The following is a 16,804-nucleotide window of genomic DNA, read 5'->3' on the forward strand; positions in this document are numbered from 1 at the left end:
GCAATTCACACGCTGCTGCAGCAGCAAGGTGTGATTGTTCCGGTTCTTGTGCAAAACAGTTTTCAGGGGTTTTACTCCAATCTTTTTGTGGTTCCCAAAAAAGAGAGGACGGTCCGTTCCGTTCTAGACCTCAAGGCGCTCAACTGTTTCCTTTGCGTCAGCAGATTCCAGATGGGATCACTGAGGTTGGTCATTGCGTCCATGGAACCGGGGGAGTACCTGTCCTCGATAGACATCAAGGACGCTTATCTGCATGTGCCCATATGGGTCAGTCATCTGAGGTTTCTCCGGTTCGCAGTGGGTCCATTTCACTACCAATTTGTATCTCTCCCATTCGGCCTGGCCATGGCTCCCAGGGTCTTTATGAAGGTTCTGGCGGCAGTCATGGCCCTGCTCCATGCCAGGGGGATCGTGGCGATCCCTTACTTAGACAACATCCTAGTAAAGGGTCCGTCGTTCCAAGGGACGGCAGACGGCTTGAGCATAGTCTTGGACACCATGGAGCGCTTCTCATGGATCGTGAACAGACAGAAGTCTTGTCTTTATCCATTGTAACGATTGACTTATCTGGGCATGGTACTGGACACTTGTCAGGCCAAGGTGTTCTTACCTCTGGAAAAACGATCTGCTCTCCATCTTCAGATTCGCTCATTGTTGTGCCCAGCTCCGGTTGCTATTCGTCGCTGCATGCGGGCTCTGGGGCACATGGTTTCTGCCTTCGAAGAAGTTCCCTATGCTCAGTTCCATACCAGAGCGCTTCAGCGAGCCATTCTGTCCAGCTGGGATAGCTCCCCAGACTCTCTGAATCAGCCAATGCATCTCCTTGCCCCAGTTCGCCGGGCCCTCAGATTGTGGACGGCCTCTCTGATGTTGACATCGGAGCGTTCATTTCTCCCTCTCCATTGGAGGGTGTTAACAACGGATGCAAGCCTCAGGAGTTGGGGGGGGGGGGGGGGGGGTAGTCTTGGAAAATCTCTCGGTCCAGCGGGTATGGTCACGTGAGGAGAGCTCCCTTCCAATCAATGTTCTGGAGTTGAGGGTGATTCAGCTCGCTCTGCAACACTGGGCCGACCATGTCAGGGTTTGTCCGGTGCGGGTGCAGTCCGACAACTCCACACACCAGGGCGGCACCCGGACCCCGACAGTCATGGAGGATGGAGGAGACGGCACAGATTTTCAGCTGGGCGGAGAAACAGGTTCCGGCGCGATCAGCAGTTCACATTCCAGGCGTAGACAACTGGATTGCGGACTTTCTCAGCCGGAAGCGTCTCGATCCCGGTGAGTAGGCTCTTCACCCGCAGGACTTTCAGGACATCTGCGAGAGGTGGGGTCAGCCGGATGTGGATCTCATGGCCTCACGGTTCAACAACAAGGTCGAGGACTTCGTCGCACGTTCCAGGGACCCCAGGGCTCTGGCATACGATGCACTGGTGATCCTGTGGAGTCGGTTCACGTTTCCTTACGTGTTCCCGCCTCTTACGCTTATTCCGCGGCTTCTCAGGAAGATCAGGTTTCGGATGCAATGGTCCAGACCATGTTTCGTGCTAGGAAGCGCCGTCTTCCAGAATCTACCACCGGACTTGGAAATCCTACTTTAGTTGGTGGGAGCGGAGACAGCTGTCTCCCGTTCATTTTTCTTTGCCGCGACTTTTGGCTTTCCTGCAGTCTGGCATGGACTCTCTCAAAGGGCAAGTGTTGGCTCTCTCCATTCTTTTTCAGCAAAATGTAGCTTTCTGAGGTTCAGACTTTTCTGCAGGGGGTGGCGCATGCTGCGCCCCCCTTCCATCCTCCATTGGATCCTTGGGATCTTAATCTAGTGCTCAACACTCTCCAATCTTCTCCATTTGAGCCTTTGCAGCAGGTGTCGCTGCGCTTCCTGTCTTTATAAGGTGTTTTTTTTGTTGTTGCAGTTACTTCTATCCGTAGAGTGTCGGAACTCTCGGCTCTGTCATGTCGGTCGCCCTTCCTGATCCTCTATCAGGATAAGGTGGTCCTTCGACATGTGCAGTCCTTCTTGCCGAAGGTGGTGTCGACATTCCATCTAAATTAGATTATTCTTCCTTCATTTTGTCTGGACCCGTCTCATCCTCGAGAACAGTCGCTCCATACTCTGGATCTGGTGCGTGCAGTGCCTATCTATCTGTCCCAGACAGCATCTTTCTGGCGGACAGATTCCCTGTTCATGATTCCAGAGGGGCTGAGACAATGGATTGGATTCGTTTGGCTATTGTAGAAGCGTACCGCGTTAAGGACCGGGCCCCGCCCTTCTGGGTGACTGCTCATTCGGCTCGGGCAGTGGGAGCCTCTTGGGCGATGCATCACGGGGCTTCGGCCCTTCAGGTGTGCAAGGCGGCAACCACAGAGTGCACACCTTTGCATCTTCTGACGCTTCTTTGGGGCATAGAGTTTTGCAAACAGCGATTCTCTGATTGGCAGGGGGGTTGTAGTTAAGCCTACCCCCAGGGACTGCTGTGGAATGTCCCATGGTCAATGCCTGTGTCCCCCAATGAGACAGATGAGAAAACTAGATTTTTGTACTCCGTAAAATCTGTTTCTCTTCCGTTTATTGTGGGACCCAGCTCCCACCCAGTTTTTTTATTTTATTTTTATGGGCCTTTTCGGGCCTGTGTGGTTCTGGGTTTGCACATAATGTGATTTTCTTATGTCTGGCTTCTTTTACTGCTTTTGTACTAAACTGATCAGCTATATCCCTTCCTGCAGGGATCAAGCTAAAGAGGGAGTTGCTTACACTTTGTGTTCTTAGTGTCCGCCTCCTAGCGGCAACAGCTATACCCATGGTCAATGCCTGTGTCCCCCAATGAACGGAAGAGAAACAGAGTACAAAAATCTAGTTATTTTTTTCATTTTTCTATGTCACTATATAAAATTGTATATAATCCTGCAATTTTCACACTGGTTACTAGGCCTAAAATATTTTAGACTTCCTGTCTTTTGACAGCAGCTACATAGTTAGACATAGTTAGACACAATGCAGAGGAGGGGACCCCATTGACTCCCTCTATGGGAAAGTTATCTAGGCATGCTCTGTGACCTGTGCAGAGGTCAGGAGGCAGTTTACGAACTGTGATATCGCCTATTTTGAATAGTGCATCCTATGTTATCTCTATATAGGGGTTTTACTTGTCATTGTGATCCTGAGTGTGGTGATAAGATAGCTACTGAGAAGTTACCTGTACAGTACAGGAAATTGTGACCTATTATTAGACCAAGCGGCTAGTGCAGGGGTGGCCAACCTGTGGCTCTTGAGCCGCATGTGGCTCTTTGCTTCTTCAATTGCGGCTCTAGCTGTGGAGCCGGGAAGCAGTCAGGCGGCTCACACCCCATGCTCAGATATCTTTTCCTGCTACTTTGCAGCTCCAGCTCACTCTCCACTACGTCCTGATGCACACAGTGTGAGAACGTAGTACGTGGAGAAACAGACTATGACCTGACGTTGTGCTAGTCAGGTCACAGTGGAGAGCGTGTCAGACCTGCAGAGTAGCAGAAGCCCAGTGCCTGATCAGGAGAGGGAAGAGATTTTTTTAAATGATAGAAATGAGCATGGGGGGTCCTGATCTGAGCAATGGGGGTCTGATCTAAGCATGGGGGGGATCTGAGCATGGGGGTTCAGATTTGAGCATGGAGGCAAATCTGAGCACTGAGCATGGGGGGTCTTGTTTGAGCATGGGTTGGTTAGGTCTGAGCATGGAGGGTGAGATCTGAGCATGGAGGGTGAGATCTGAGCATGGGGGAGAGATCTGAGCATTGGGGGGAGGAGATCTGAGCACTGATGGTCTGACATTGGGAGTCTGATTTGTGTTGTCTGATCCGAGCATTGGGGGTCTTATTTTGGGGGTCTGATTTAGAGGTCTGATGAGGTTTGGGGATCTTATTTTAGGTCAGATGAGGAGTCTGGTCTGAGGTCTGATGAAAAAGATTTATTTTTTTTAAAAAAAATTCTCTGCTAATAAAAATAAGATTTTTTTTTTTATCAGACCTCAGATTAGATGAGATGAAAAATCTTTTTTTTTCTCTTATTTTTTTTGTTAAAACCTAGGTGCATCTTGTAGGGCGAAAAATACAGTGACTCGCGTGTAAATGTATAGTTTGTGGCTCCTGGCAGTCAAACATTTTTTTTTTTTTGGGCTCTTTGTGTCTGTAAGGTTAGCCACCCCTGGGCTAGTGTGAACATTGCAGGCTTACATACATCTTTATTAAATATAGATAGTGACATGGAAAAAAGTACAAAACTCACCAAAAGTCAAAATAAACTAAAAGTCTAAATAGTTTAAAACGGGATTTAAACAATAGGTCATCTTCTGATCACACGTTCCCTTTAAGGCCTCTTTCACACGCGCATGTCCCTTGCGGAAATCACACTCTGTGTGAGAGAGGGATTGTTCATTTTGGACTTAGGTAGTGCACTGCATTATAATGATTGATAATGCTGTGTGCTTCTGCCTGACCTTTCTGTAACGGAATCATACTGACAGCTTTATGTCAGTATGATTCCATTACAGAAAGGTCACACAGAGGCACACAGCATTATCAATCATGATAACGGCATGCGCTTCTGTAGTCCAGACCGCAGAATCCCCCTCTCACATGGAGTGTAATTTGCTAGTACATTTTAATGTGCACAATTCCACTAAATCTTGAGGGGGTGAGATCTGTCTGTCAGTGATTCTGATCCCATCATATGGTGTGATTACAGTTTCTGTGTTTTAATTTAAAGGGGTTATCCAACACTAAGAAATGCCCCCCATATGCTGGGTCCCTCTCACTGATTCTACTTACCTGGCTCCCTGCTCCCTCCTGGTCCCCGCACTGCCGCAGCTGCTTCTCCCCGTGCGCGGATGAAAACTTCCGGTGGGGGATTCGAGTTGCAGCCAATGGCAGGCAGTGACGGGGACAAGCCTCCCTAGCGTCACTCGCGAGGCCACAGGCCACTTCCGACCTATGGCCTGAGTTGTTGTCTATCACAAGCAGTTGTGATGACATCACCACGATCCCCTCAGTTTGGCCTCAGGCGGCGTGATGACATGATTATGAATATCTGCGTCAGGATGACATCACAAGCTCCTAGTATATGACCCATAGTATATTTTTTTAACTTTTTCTTCTTCCTTTTTTTTTTTAGCCTCCAATATTCTTTTGGCTAGAATGGCAACCAGAAGAGCGAAGCCAGATGGACAATATCACTTAAAGCCTGAGCAGGTTGATGATTTTATTAGGGGTCAGCTAGTTAGTACATTACCAGGTAATTCTATTTTACAAAATTACTCGGATTTCCATGATTTTTTTTTTTTAAGTTGTAGCTGATCAGTGGGGGTGTGGGGAACTAAAACACTGCTTCCATTGACTTCAGTGGGAGCAACTCCGTAGTAGCGAGCTCCCACCGCTGCAATGTTGCTGGTGCTATGTAGCTCTGGTGCTGACCTCCACTGATCGCTAAGGTGGGGGATGTCTGACGGCCACTGATTAGCTAGTGATGGCCATCACTTAAAAACTCTGGACAACCCTATTAAAGAGGTTGTCCGGGTTCAGAGCTGAACCCGGACATACCTCCATCTTCACCCAGGCAGCCCCCCGACTTGAGCATCGGAGTAGTTCATGCTCCGATGCTCTCCTTTGCCCTGTGCTAAATCGCGCAGGGCAAAGGCATTTTCAGGAGTTCCGGTGATGAACCGGGCTCTCCATGGGGCTGCCAGGAAGCCCGGTGACGTCACTGGCACTGATGGGCGGGCTTTAGCGCTGCTCTAGCCAGTAAAACTGCTAGGGCAGCGCTAAAGCACACCCATCAGAGCCGGTGACGTCACCGAACACACTGCCGGGCGTTAGCCTCCGCCTGGCAGTGTGTTATTGTAAACAAAGAGACCCTTGCCCTGCGCTTTCTAGTGCAGGGCAAGGGAGCACATCAGAGCATGAGATGCTCAGATGCGAACATCAGGTGGGCTGCCTGGGTGAAAATATGGGTATGTCCGGGTTCAGCTCTGAACCCGGACAACCCCTTTAAGTCAGTATTTACGCCACTGTATCAAATATTAATTTGTCACTTGCTGTCATGCTTCTGATAATATGGCAGTTTTCACTCGTGTGATTTATTTATTTAGTTTAAATTTGCATTGGACAAGACTTTGATACATTGTGATTACTGTTATTGTTGTGAGGATTGTTCTACTGCAGCAAATACAATGTACCTGTCACGGAGCGGTGTGGGAGGATAACTCCACAGCGACCACAAGAGGGAAGGGAAAAGGTACTAGGCCTGGAAACTAGGGAAAGGGGGAAAGGTCACCACCTAGAGAATTCCTAACCCGAGCCCTGACTACAATAAGTATGAACAGACCTTGTTGGTAGGAATGTTCATACGCTGGAACCTAGGGCCCTATATGACCCTAAGGGGCCCTGGAAAGAGATGACCTATTCTTTCCGGGCTGAAGGAACAGGAGACTCCGTCAGGCCTAATACCGAAAGGTAGGGGAGAACCACAAACAAGAAATAGGGAAAAGACACTTAACTCCAAAATATACAGAAAGGCAGGAACTCGGAGGAGAACCAGACACCAGCTCTTCACAACCAAAAGGAGCTATCAACCGCATAGCATGATGGGTGAGGCCAGACTAAATAGAGGAGTAGGAATTGTTGTGGTAAACCACTCCGAAAACGCATTCTTCAGGAAGAATAAGGTTTATTGCAGCTAGCCGAGAGCATCAACAGCTTCAATCGCACAAAGGAAAATGCTCAAAGCGGGAGAAGCCCACACTCATCTTATACACATAACCATCCTAAACTTTACATACTTGTCTTATCCTCATTGGATAGGTTAAACTCTCTCTACAACTCCATTGGACATCTCCATATATGGATAATGCGTGCTTGCTTCATGTTCTTCTTTGCCAACATCTGTTATTCATTACCAATGCTTGCTTCATCTACTCTATAGCCCCTCACCCAAGTGAGTCTACCCCCCCACTTTAGGAATGTGTACACACACATAAGATTTGGGGATGTAGTGTCTGGTATAATCAGGTGGCATTATACTATATATTTTTCATTTTCTCCTTCAGAATGACCACTTAAGCTACACCTGAGACCAGAGGTGTGGTCATACCCAGCAACAACACAGAAGAGTGAAACCAGAGAGGCTGTCAGATCACATCACGTGCAGCCAGTCTCCTAGATCTTCTGACCCCTGTCACAGGAGAGACCGTGACAGTACCACAGGACACGCAATAAAACCAGAGCCAAAAGACTCTGGACACAATCCAAAACAAAGAAGCTCACGGTCGGCACTGTACAGTCGTGGCCAAAAGTTTTGAGAATTACATAAATATTAGAAATTGGAAAAGTTGCTGCTTAAGTTCTTATAATAGCAATTTGCATATACTCCAGAATGTTATGAAGAGTGATCAGATGAATTGCATAGTCCTTCTTTGCCATGAAAATTAACTTAATCCCAAAAAAAAACTTTCCACTGCATTTTATTGCTGTCATTAAAGGACCTGCTGAGATCATTTCAGTAATCGTCTTGTTAACTCAGGTGAGAATGTTGACGAGCACAAGGCTGGAGATCATTATGTCAGGCTGATTGGGTTAAAATGGCAGACTTGACATGTTAAAAGGAGGGTGATGCTTGAAATCATTGTTCTTCCATTGTTAACCATGGTGACCTGCAAAGAAACGTGTGCAGCCATCATTGCGTTGCATAAAAATGGCTTCACAGGCAAGGATATTGTGGCTACTAAGATCATCAAGAACTTCAAGGAAAGAGGTTCAATTCTTGTTAAGAAGGCTTTGGGGGTCCAAGAAAGTCCAGCAAGCGCCAGGATCGTCTCCTAAAGAGGATTCAGCTGTGGGATCGGAGTGCCACCAGTGCAGAGCTTGCTCAGGAATGGCAGCAGGCAGGTGTGAACGCATCTGCACGCACAGTGAGGCGAAGACTTTTGGAAGATGGCCTGGTTTCAAGAAGGGCAGCAAAGAAGCCACTTCTCTCCAAAAAAAACATCAGGGACAGATTGATCTTCTGCAGAAAGTATGGTGAATAGACTGCTGAGGACTGGGGCAAAGTCATATTCTCCAATGAAGCCTCTTTCCGATTGTTTGGGGCATCTGGAAAAAGGCTTGTCCGGAGAAGAAAAGTTGAGCGCTACCATCAGTCCTATGTCATGCCAACAGTAAAGCATCCTGAGACCATTCATGTGTGGGGTTGCTTCTCATCCAAGGGAGTGGGCTCACTCACAATTTTGCCCAAAAACACGGCCATGAATAAAGAATGGTACCAAAACACCCTCCAACAGCAACTTCTTCCAACAACAGTTTAGGGAAGAACAATGCATTTTCCAGCACGATGAAGCACCGTGCTATAAGGCAAAAGTGATAACTAAGTGGCTCGGGGACCAAAACGTTGACATTTTGGGTCCATGGCCTGCAAACTCCCCAGATCTTAATCCCATTGAGAACTTGTGGTCAATCCTCAAGAGGCGGGTGGACAAACAAAAACCCACTAATTCTGACAAACTCCAAGAAGTGATTATGAAAGAATGGGTTGCTATCAGTCAGGAATTGGCCCAGAAGTTGATTGAGAGCATGCCCAGTCGAATTGCAGAGGTCCTGAAAAAGAAGGGCCAACACTGCAAATACTGACTCTTTGCATAAATGTCATGTAATTGTCGATAAAAGCCTTTGAAACGTATGAAGTGCGTGTAATTATATTTCACTACATCACAGAAACAACGGAAACAAAGATCTAAAAGCAGTTTAGCAGCAAACTTTGTGAAAACTAATATTTGTGTCATTCTCAAAACTTTTGGCCACGACTGTACACACATTACAGCATTACATCCAGTGGTCAGGCTATACAGACTGCGGTGGTACTCAATGTTAAGACAAGTGCGCAAATCGATCCACAGTTAGAAAATGTAAACATGGTGCTCACCATAAAATGTATTTTATTTAATCCACAGTGTAACAAATAAAGCAGGATGGGATCAAGGGTTTGAGAAAGCGTCTGTGTATGCGAAATGGCCGTAGACCGTCTGCTCTCCAGATTATTTCCTCCTGTCCTGCTTTTTTGTACACTGTGGATTATATAAAAGACTTCTTTATGGTGAGTGCCATGTTTTCATTTTCTAACAGTGGGTAGACCTTTATCATTCGTAGTGCACGACTTTATTTAAAAAAAAAAAGAAAATTGTCAGATGTTTTGGTGCATGCCTTTTATTGTGCAAAATTCTGCTAAAGTTAAGCCCCAATGCCAGGCTTTGCCACTTTTCGAAGTGGTATATTATTAAGGACAAGTTTAGTGTTTAGATATCTTTTTATAGCGCATTTATTATATGCGACTTTTGCAAAAGTCGCAAAAAAAAGTTGCATCTCCACGCCAGGCAACCCTTTGTGGCACAACCACATCACACCTGTGCCAAATTTATCAAAACCGAGCACCATTTCATAAATGTGGTGGAGCAACACAAACCACAGACAGACCTAAAACTGACACCAAAAGCACAGCCAATGATAAATTCTCACCTAAGTTCCTAACTAGGTGTATAACAACAGGCAAACAAAAAAGATAAATAACCAGCACATCTTTTGCCCTGAAAAATAAGAATCCGAAATGTTATATAAGCTACTGGTTTCATCATAGATTTTCTGTTAGATTTCTGAACTTGTGGCACAGCATCTCAATGAAACTATTTTTTATTATTTTTTGTCTTCGCTGTTATGTCCAGGAGTTGGCAGATCTATGGAGTATAAATTGTCATCTTTAAATGTAAAAACCTGTGGAGATCTTCAAAATCTTACAATGTCAAAACTTCAGAAAGAGTTTGGGCCAAAAACTGGCCAGATGTTGTACAGATTCTGCAGAGGATTAGATGATCGGCCTATTAGAAAAGAGAAAGAGAGAAAATCCGTATCTGCTGAAATAAACTATGGCATCCGGTTTACTAAGGTACCGTCCTTTATCCTATGTTTTGATCAAATTTTTTTTTTTTCATTTATATTTGACTATGTTTATGGTATTTGCTGTATGCATCACATAAATGCTAGTATTTACTATTGAGAAGAAATTTTGACTTATGAAACTTCACACGGGTGAGTATTCCGCACGGGTGCAATGCGTGAAGGACCTTCTATCTTCATTCAGCAGGACCTGCGCTGATGTCACCGCACTCACCATGATGATGTCAGCGAAGGCCCTTTTGCAGGTCCTTTAAGAAGAACAAAGAGGATCCCGGCTGCACGATCAAGTGGATGAGGTGAGTAATGTTTTTATTTTATTTTTAACCCTCAATTGACATTTTACTTAGCATTCTTTAATACAGAATGCTATTATTTTTCCATTATAACCATGTTATAATGGAAAATAAAATCTACAGAACCCCAAACCCGAACTTCAGAGAAGAAGTTCGATTATGGGTACCACATTCAGTTTTTTCTCACTCGCGTGCAAAGCGCATTGCACTTGCACGGAAAAAAACAGAGCTACGGAAAGCCAAAACTGATTGAAATTGCGTGGCTACTCGCGCAGGTTTCCCGCAATGCAACCAGAACGAATCCGGCCCTCACCCACGACACCCGTGTGAAAGAGGCCTTATAAGTTTTCTGGTTTGCATCAACATCTTTAAAAATAATCATGTATAAGGATGACTGTAATTTTGTAATGTATTTCTTTTACATTTAGTGCTCCTATCTTCCAGTCTAGGCTGTGGTCACATGTTATGTCCATGGGCCTGTAAGCAGCAACTGGGGCAGTGATAATGGAGTGTCTATGTAGATAGCTGGATGGGAGGAGCTATAAACTGTCTGGGAGTTGTTAGGGGTGGTGCTGGTTTGGTTGGATACAGCACCCAGAAGTGATACATACAGGTTGTAAGCAAACCAGAGTAATTACTTTACATTGGGGAAACAATATTGAAAAAGAAGCATGGGCAGGATGTACATGAAGTATGCAACTACATGAACATTTCTGTTAAAAACCTTAGTAATCCCAGAAACCCCCTAACAATTTTGCTTGAACTCTTCTTGGGCTCTGTGAAAAGGCGTAACAGTTCAGCATGAGCAGAGCTTGGGTAGCAGAGTGAGGGGTGAGGGCTGCTTTTTAACCGTTATCTCGTGCTATGTAACAGCTAAAGATATAGGTCTTGTTTGAAAGCTGGAAATCTAAGCTTTAAAACAAGACCAGGATCACAGCAATTAGCTCCTCTACATCAGGAGATATAGCCTTTAGAAAGTGTGTCAGCAGTGAAAAAAGTTGAAAGTGAAGGCTTCTATCATACAATACAATGTAGTAGGAAGCTGGAAAAAAATCCAATTGGGGTGAAACTGGGGGAAAAAAAAATTCCGCCAGTTTTATGGATATATATTTTTTTTTTTATAGCTTTCCCATTGCAGGAAACTGATCACAACTGACCATGACATCTGAGGCATTGAGTGTCTACAGTCATCGTTGTTGCTGATTGCAGGCATTAGGTCTGGGTGCCTGCTGTGTGAAACCTGGCAGCTATGGTGCAAACAAAAAAAAAACCTGTAACTTGTCCAGCAAAATTCAAGGTCTCGTATAGTTAAATTGAAGAAAAAATTTAAAGGTTATGAGTATGACTAATGGAACACAGAAGTGGAAAAAGTTACTTGTGTTTAAAGGGGTTGTCTCACTTCAGCAAATGGCATTTATCATGTAGACAAAGGTAATACAAGGCACTTACTAATGTATTGTAACATAGTAATAAGGCTGAAAAAATACATCTGTCCATCCAGTTCAGCCTGTTATCCTGCAAGTTGATCCAGAGGAAGGCAAAAAATACATGGTTATTAGATCTCCCCTGAGTCATCTTTTTTCTCCAGTGAATAACCCTAATTTTGATCTGGGTACTGTAGTCCACCCATTCCAGTTATTACTTTAGTTGCCCTGTGGTACCCCACTAGTGACAGTGACCCAATCTGAGTATGTACTGTTAGAAAACAGAGGGTAGTTATTACTGAGCCAGTTACTTACCCACATACAGACATTTTCCCCCAGTCCAAGCATTCTCATTTTATATACTAACCTTTTATGTGGTACAGTGTCAAATGCTTTGGAGAAGTCCAGATATGCGACATCCATTGATCCGCCGTTGTCAAGTCTAGAACTTACCTCCTCATAGAAACTGATTAAATTAGTTTAACATGATCGACCCCTAATGAAGCCATGCTGATATTGCCTTATTTGCTTATTTTCATTGAGGTTCTCCAAGATAGCATCTCTTAGAAAACCTTCAAACAGTTTACCCACGACAGATGTTAAACTTACCAGCCTATAGTTTCCGGGCTCTGTTTTTGGACCCTTTTTTGAATATTGGCACCATATTTGCTATGCGCCAATCATGTAGAACACTCCCTGTCAGTATAGAGTCCTTAAATATCAGAAATAAGGGTCTGGCTATGACATTACTTAATTCTCTTAGGATACGTGGGGGGTATGCCATCTACTCCCTGGCGATTTGTCTATTTTAATCTTTTTAAGACGCAGCTGTACTTCTTCCTGGGTCAGACAGGGCACTTTTAATGGGGAATTTAATTTTACATTCTGCATTTCATCTGACAGTTTATTTTCTTTAGTGAATACAGTGGAGAAAAAAAAATATTTAATAGCTTAACTTTTTCCCCACCGCTCTCTGCAACTCCCCCCTCATTACTCTGTAAAGGGCCAACCCCTTCAGATTTATACTTTTTTCTGTTTATATAATTGAAGAAAATTTTATGGTTAGTTTTACTCTTTTTGGCAATTAATCTCTCTCACTAGTTTGGCTGCTTTTATTTGTCTTTTTTACAAATTATTTTCCTTATAGTATTTCAGGGCTTCCTCGCTATCCTCCTGTTTTTAGTGATTTAAATGCTTTCTTTTTGTCATTTATTGCTTTCCTTACAGTTCTATTTATCCACATTGTTTTTGTTTGTTCCTTAACCTATTATTCCCATAAGGTATGTACCTCTCACAATTAGATTTTAAGATCCTTTTAAAAATATCCCATTTTGTGGCTGTATTTTTATTTTTCAGGACCTTGTCCCAGTTAGTTAGGCCTATGGCCTCTCTTAGTTGGCTAAATTTAGCTATTTTGAAGTTTGGTATTTTTGTTCCTCCCTAAAGAAACACTCTTTTGAATGACAATTGGAAGGTTATTACTTTATAGTCACTATTTCCCAGGTGTCCCCCAACCTGCACATCTGTTGTTCTGTCAGGTCTATTAGTTAATACTAAGTCCAGTGTGGCCGTCCATCTGAACTGTGATTGTCCATATTGCCTCCTTTGCTGGCTTGATTCATTTTTTTATCACTTTATACACTGCTCGTATCCAGGAGTTACGACCATCCTGCAATCCAGCTGTGGGGCGGGACTTGAACACAATAAGAAAAGGTCTCTCTGGTGGCTGCTACCGCAAGAGTGCGCATAGGTCGTCGCTTTTTCCTATAGTGTGCAAGCATGGCCACCACTGCTGGATTGCAGGGTGGTCGTAACCATGGAAAATAGGGCTGCAGCTAACGATTATTGAATAATTGATTAGTTGTCGATAATTTCATCGATTAATCTGCAAAAAACACCAAAATGACAAAAAAAGGGGTTTATATGATTTTACTTGAAAAATTATGTTCAAAGGCCATATTAAAACAAATTGTGGATGGCACAAATTGTGGAGGATCTATGGATGGCACTGTTATGGGGGGGATCTGTGGAGGGATCTGTGGATGGCACTGTTATGGGGGGGATCTGTGGATGGCACTGTTATGGGGGGGATCTGTGGATGGCACTGTTATGGGGGGGATCTGTGGATGGCACTGTTATGGGGGGATCTGTGGATGGCACTGTTATGGGGGGATCTGTTGAGTGATCTGTGGATGGCACTGTTATGGGGGGGGGGGATCTGTGGATGGCACTGTTATGGGGGGGATCTGTGGATGGCACTGTTATGGGGGGGGAGAATCTGTGGATGGCACTGTTATGGGGGGGATCTGTGGATGGCACTATTATGGGGGGGGATCTGTGGATGGCACTGTTATGGGGGGGGGGGGAAATCTGTGGATGGCACTATATAGCATCTTATGTTATATGTGTCATCCACAGATCTCCCCCATAGCTGTCATCCACAGATCCCCCCTCCCTATAACAGTGCCATCCACAGATCCTCCTCCCCATAACAGCCCTGGCCCCGCCGCTCACAGCAGTATTTTTTAACAGTCAGTAACTTTTACTTTAAATCACCGCATCTTTATTACCTTACAATGAAGCTCCAGTAACAGGTAGAGCGGGTGGCGCGTAACGTCACTTACTCACGTAACGCGCCTGCTCCGCCCACTTTATGAATGAAGCAGGCGGAGCTTGCTCATCACATGAGTAAGTGACGTTACGTAGCCGCCCGCTCTGCCTGTTACTGGAGATTCATTGTAAGATAATAAAGATGCAGTGATTTAAAGTTCAAGGACCCGCAGGCATAGCGCCTGACTGCCCGCTCCCACCCGCATAGCAACGAATCGGCCGATTATTCGATAACTGGATCGTTATCGAATATTATCGATTTAACGTCGATTTAATCGTTGCATCCCTAATAGAAAACTAACAGTGTATAATGTGCTGGAGAAAAGAATCAGTCAGCAAAGTAAGCAATATGGACAATCACAATACATTAGCCTTGTATTAAGTTCTCTTCATGTCTACATGATAAATGCCATTTGCTGAAGTGAGACAACCCCTTTAAGACTAAAATTAGTAATGTCACTAAGGAGTTAAAGTGCACTTCAGTCACCCAAATATTTGCTTCAGTCATGCATTCAAAATCTACAATAAAAAAGTTACATTTTCTTGAGGGTTTTTCCATTTTTAATGAACTGTTGGGGGGTTAAGATGTAAATGTTCCTCTTGCCCCTTAGTTTTAGTGATTGGTAAGGTTCTCTGTCCAGCCCCACTGTTCAAAACTGATGTCATTAAGGCTGGATTCACATCACATTTTTTTCTATCCATTTAACGTATACAAAAAAAACGTATATGTTAAACAGATGCCCCAGACAGATGCCATACAGTGGCATCCATTCACCATAGAGTTCCAGTATAAAAAAAAAAAGTATACTTTTTTTTTTTTACTGGACTCTGCAGGATACAAGAATGTGGTGTGCTGAATTTTTCTAACGTATACGTCAAACAGATGTATAAAATGTGATGTGAACCCTCCCTATGACATCTCAGTGACTTGTAGCTGTATTACACTGAGATTTTTCATCAGATAATTGCTAACTCGTTAGCAATGATCTGGCAGTGTAATACTGCCACTGATTGCCCGATGATCCAAATCTTTTGACATGTTAAAAAAAATTACTTTTGCAGGCGACAGATTGTGGTGTTTAATCATGACGATCTGCTGCGAGCTAGGACTGCAACGATTACTCGATACAAAAAAAAAATCCTCAATGCAAATTTATTGCATCGAGGATTCGTTTGCATCACGTGACCACGGAGCGGGAGTGAAGCGCTTACTATTAATCCTGCTACGTGGTCTCCCGCTGGCCCGCAATGCGCACGGAATACTCACCTTTCCAGCAGGGGGCCTCTGGACACAGGACGTCCATTGTCCCGCGCTGCACTGATCTCCTGATATACGCACGCCGTGACCTGACGCTCTGTGTGACGTCTGGCCCAGAGCAGCGCGGAACTATGGAGTGTCGGCAGCACCCCTGCTGGAAAAGTAAGTTGGTGACACCGAGGGGGTGGGGGCGCAACTAAGGCCGGCCACCTGGCGTGCACAGCATCATAGCAACCAATGATGCTGTGCACTCCGGGTGTCAGGAGGAGGGCAGGCTGGGCTTTCACGGACCTCGCATTCGTGGTTTAACTGAAGTGTGGCCCGGCCTTAGGGGAGAGATGGCACAAGGGGGAGTGGAGCTGATGGCACAAGGGGGAGTGGAGCTGATGGCACAAGGGGGAGTGGAGCTGATGGCACAAGGGGGAGTGGAGCTGATGGCACAAGGGGGAGTGGAGCTGATGGCACAAGGGGGAGTGGAGCTGATGGCACAAGGGGGAGTGGAGCTGATGGCACAAGGGGGAGTGGAGCTGATGGCACAAGGGGGAGTGGAGCTGATGGCACAAGGGGGAGTGGAGCTGGTGGCACAAGGGGGAGTGGAGCTGGTGGCACAAGGGGGAGTGGAGCTGGTGGCACAAGGGGGAGTGGAGCTGGTGGCACAAGGGGGAGTGGAGCTGGTGGCACAAGGGGGAGTGGAGCTGGTGGCACAAGGGGGAGTGGAGCTGGTGGCACAAGGGGGAGTGGAGCTGGTGGCACAAGGGGGAGTGGAGCTGGTGGCACAAGGGGGAGTGGAGCTGGTGGCACAAGGGGGAGTGGAGCTGGTGGCACAAGGGGGAGTGGAGCTGGTGGCACAGGGAGGGGGAGTGGAGCTGGTGGCACAGGGGGGGGGAGTGGAGCTGGTGGCACAGGGGGGGGGAGTGGAGCTTGTGGCACTGGGGTGGGGAAGAGCTTGTGGCACTGGGGTGGGGAAGAGCTTGTGGCACTGGGGTGGGGAAGAGCTTGTGGCACTGGGGTGGGGAAGAGCTTGTGGCACTGGGGTGGGGAAGAGCTTGTGGCACTGGGGTGGGGAAGAGCTGAAGGCACTGGGGAGAACTTGATGCACTTGGGCTGATCGCACAGGGGGGAACGAAGGGTGTTGGGGACTGATGGCAGGGGGTCTGATGAGTTTTTATTAATGCATTTTTTCTTAGATTACTCGATTAATCGTAAAAATAATTGGTAGATTACTCGATTGCTAAAATAATAGTTAGCTACAGCTC

At 45.6% G+C, this 16,804-nt stretch overlaps 1 protein-coding gene and 1 long non-coding RNA gene across 2 annotated transcripts in view; both read left to right on the forward strand.

Moving 5' to 3' along the window:
- The window catches only part of REV1 (REV1 DNA directed polymerase), a 65,817-nt gene that overhangs the window by 24,605 nt on the left and 24,408 nt on the right, over positions 1-16,804 (forward strand). The window contains exons 7-8 of the mRNA XM_040425092.1: positions 5,141-5,260; positions 9,732-9,952. Coding sequence (XP_040281026.1) covers positions 5,141-5,260; positions 9,732-9,952 — 341 coding nt within the window. The remainder of the gene's footprint in view (positions 1-5,140; positions 5,261-9,731; positions 9,953-16,804) is intronic.
- Positions 6,006-9,724, forward strand: LOC120995716. The gene is made up of 3 exons (XR_005777655.1): positions 6,006-7,302; positions 8,757-8,758; positions 8,837-9,724. It is a non-coding gene; the product is annotated as an uncharacterized LOC120995716 (long non-coding RNA).

This window comes from Bufo bufo, chromosome 3 (assembly GCF_905171765.1).
Source record: "Bufo bufo chromosome 3, aBufBuf1.1, whole genome shotgun sequence".
In the NCBI taxonomy this organism is placed as follows: domain Eukaryota; kingdom Metazoa; phylum Chordata; class Amphibia; order Anura; family Bufonidae; genus Bufo; species Bufo bufo.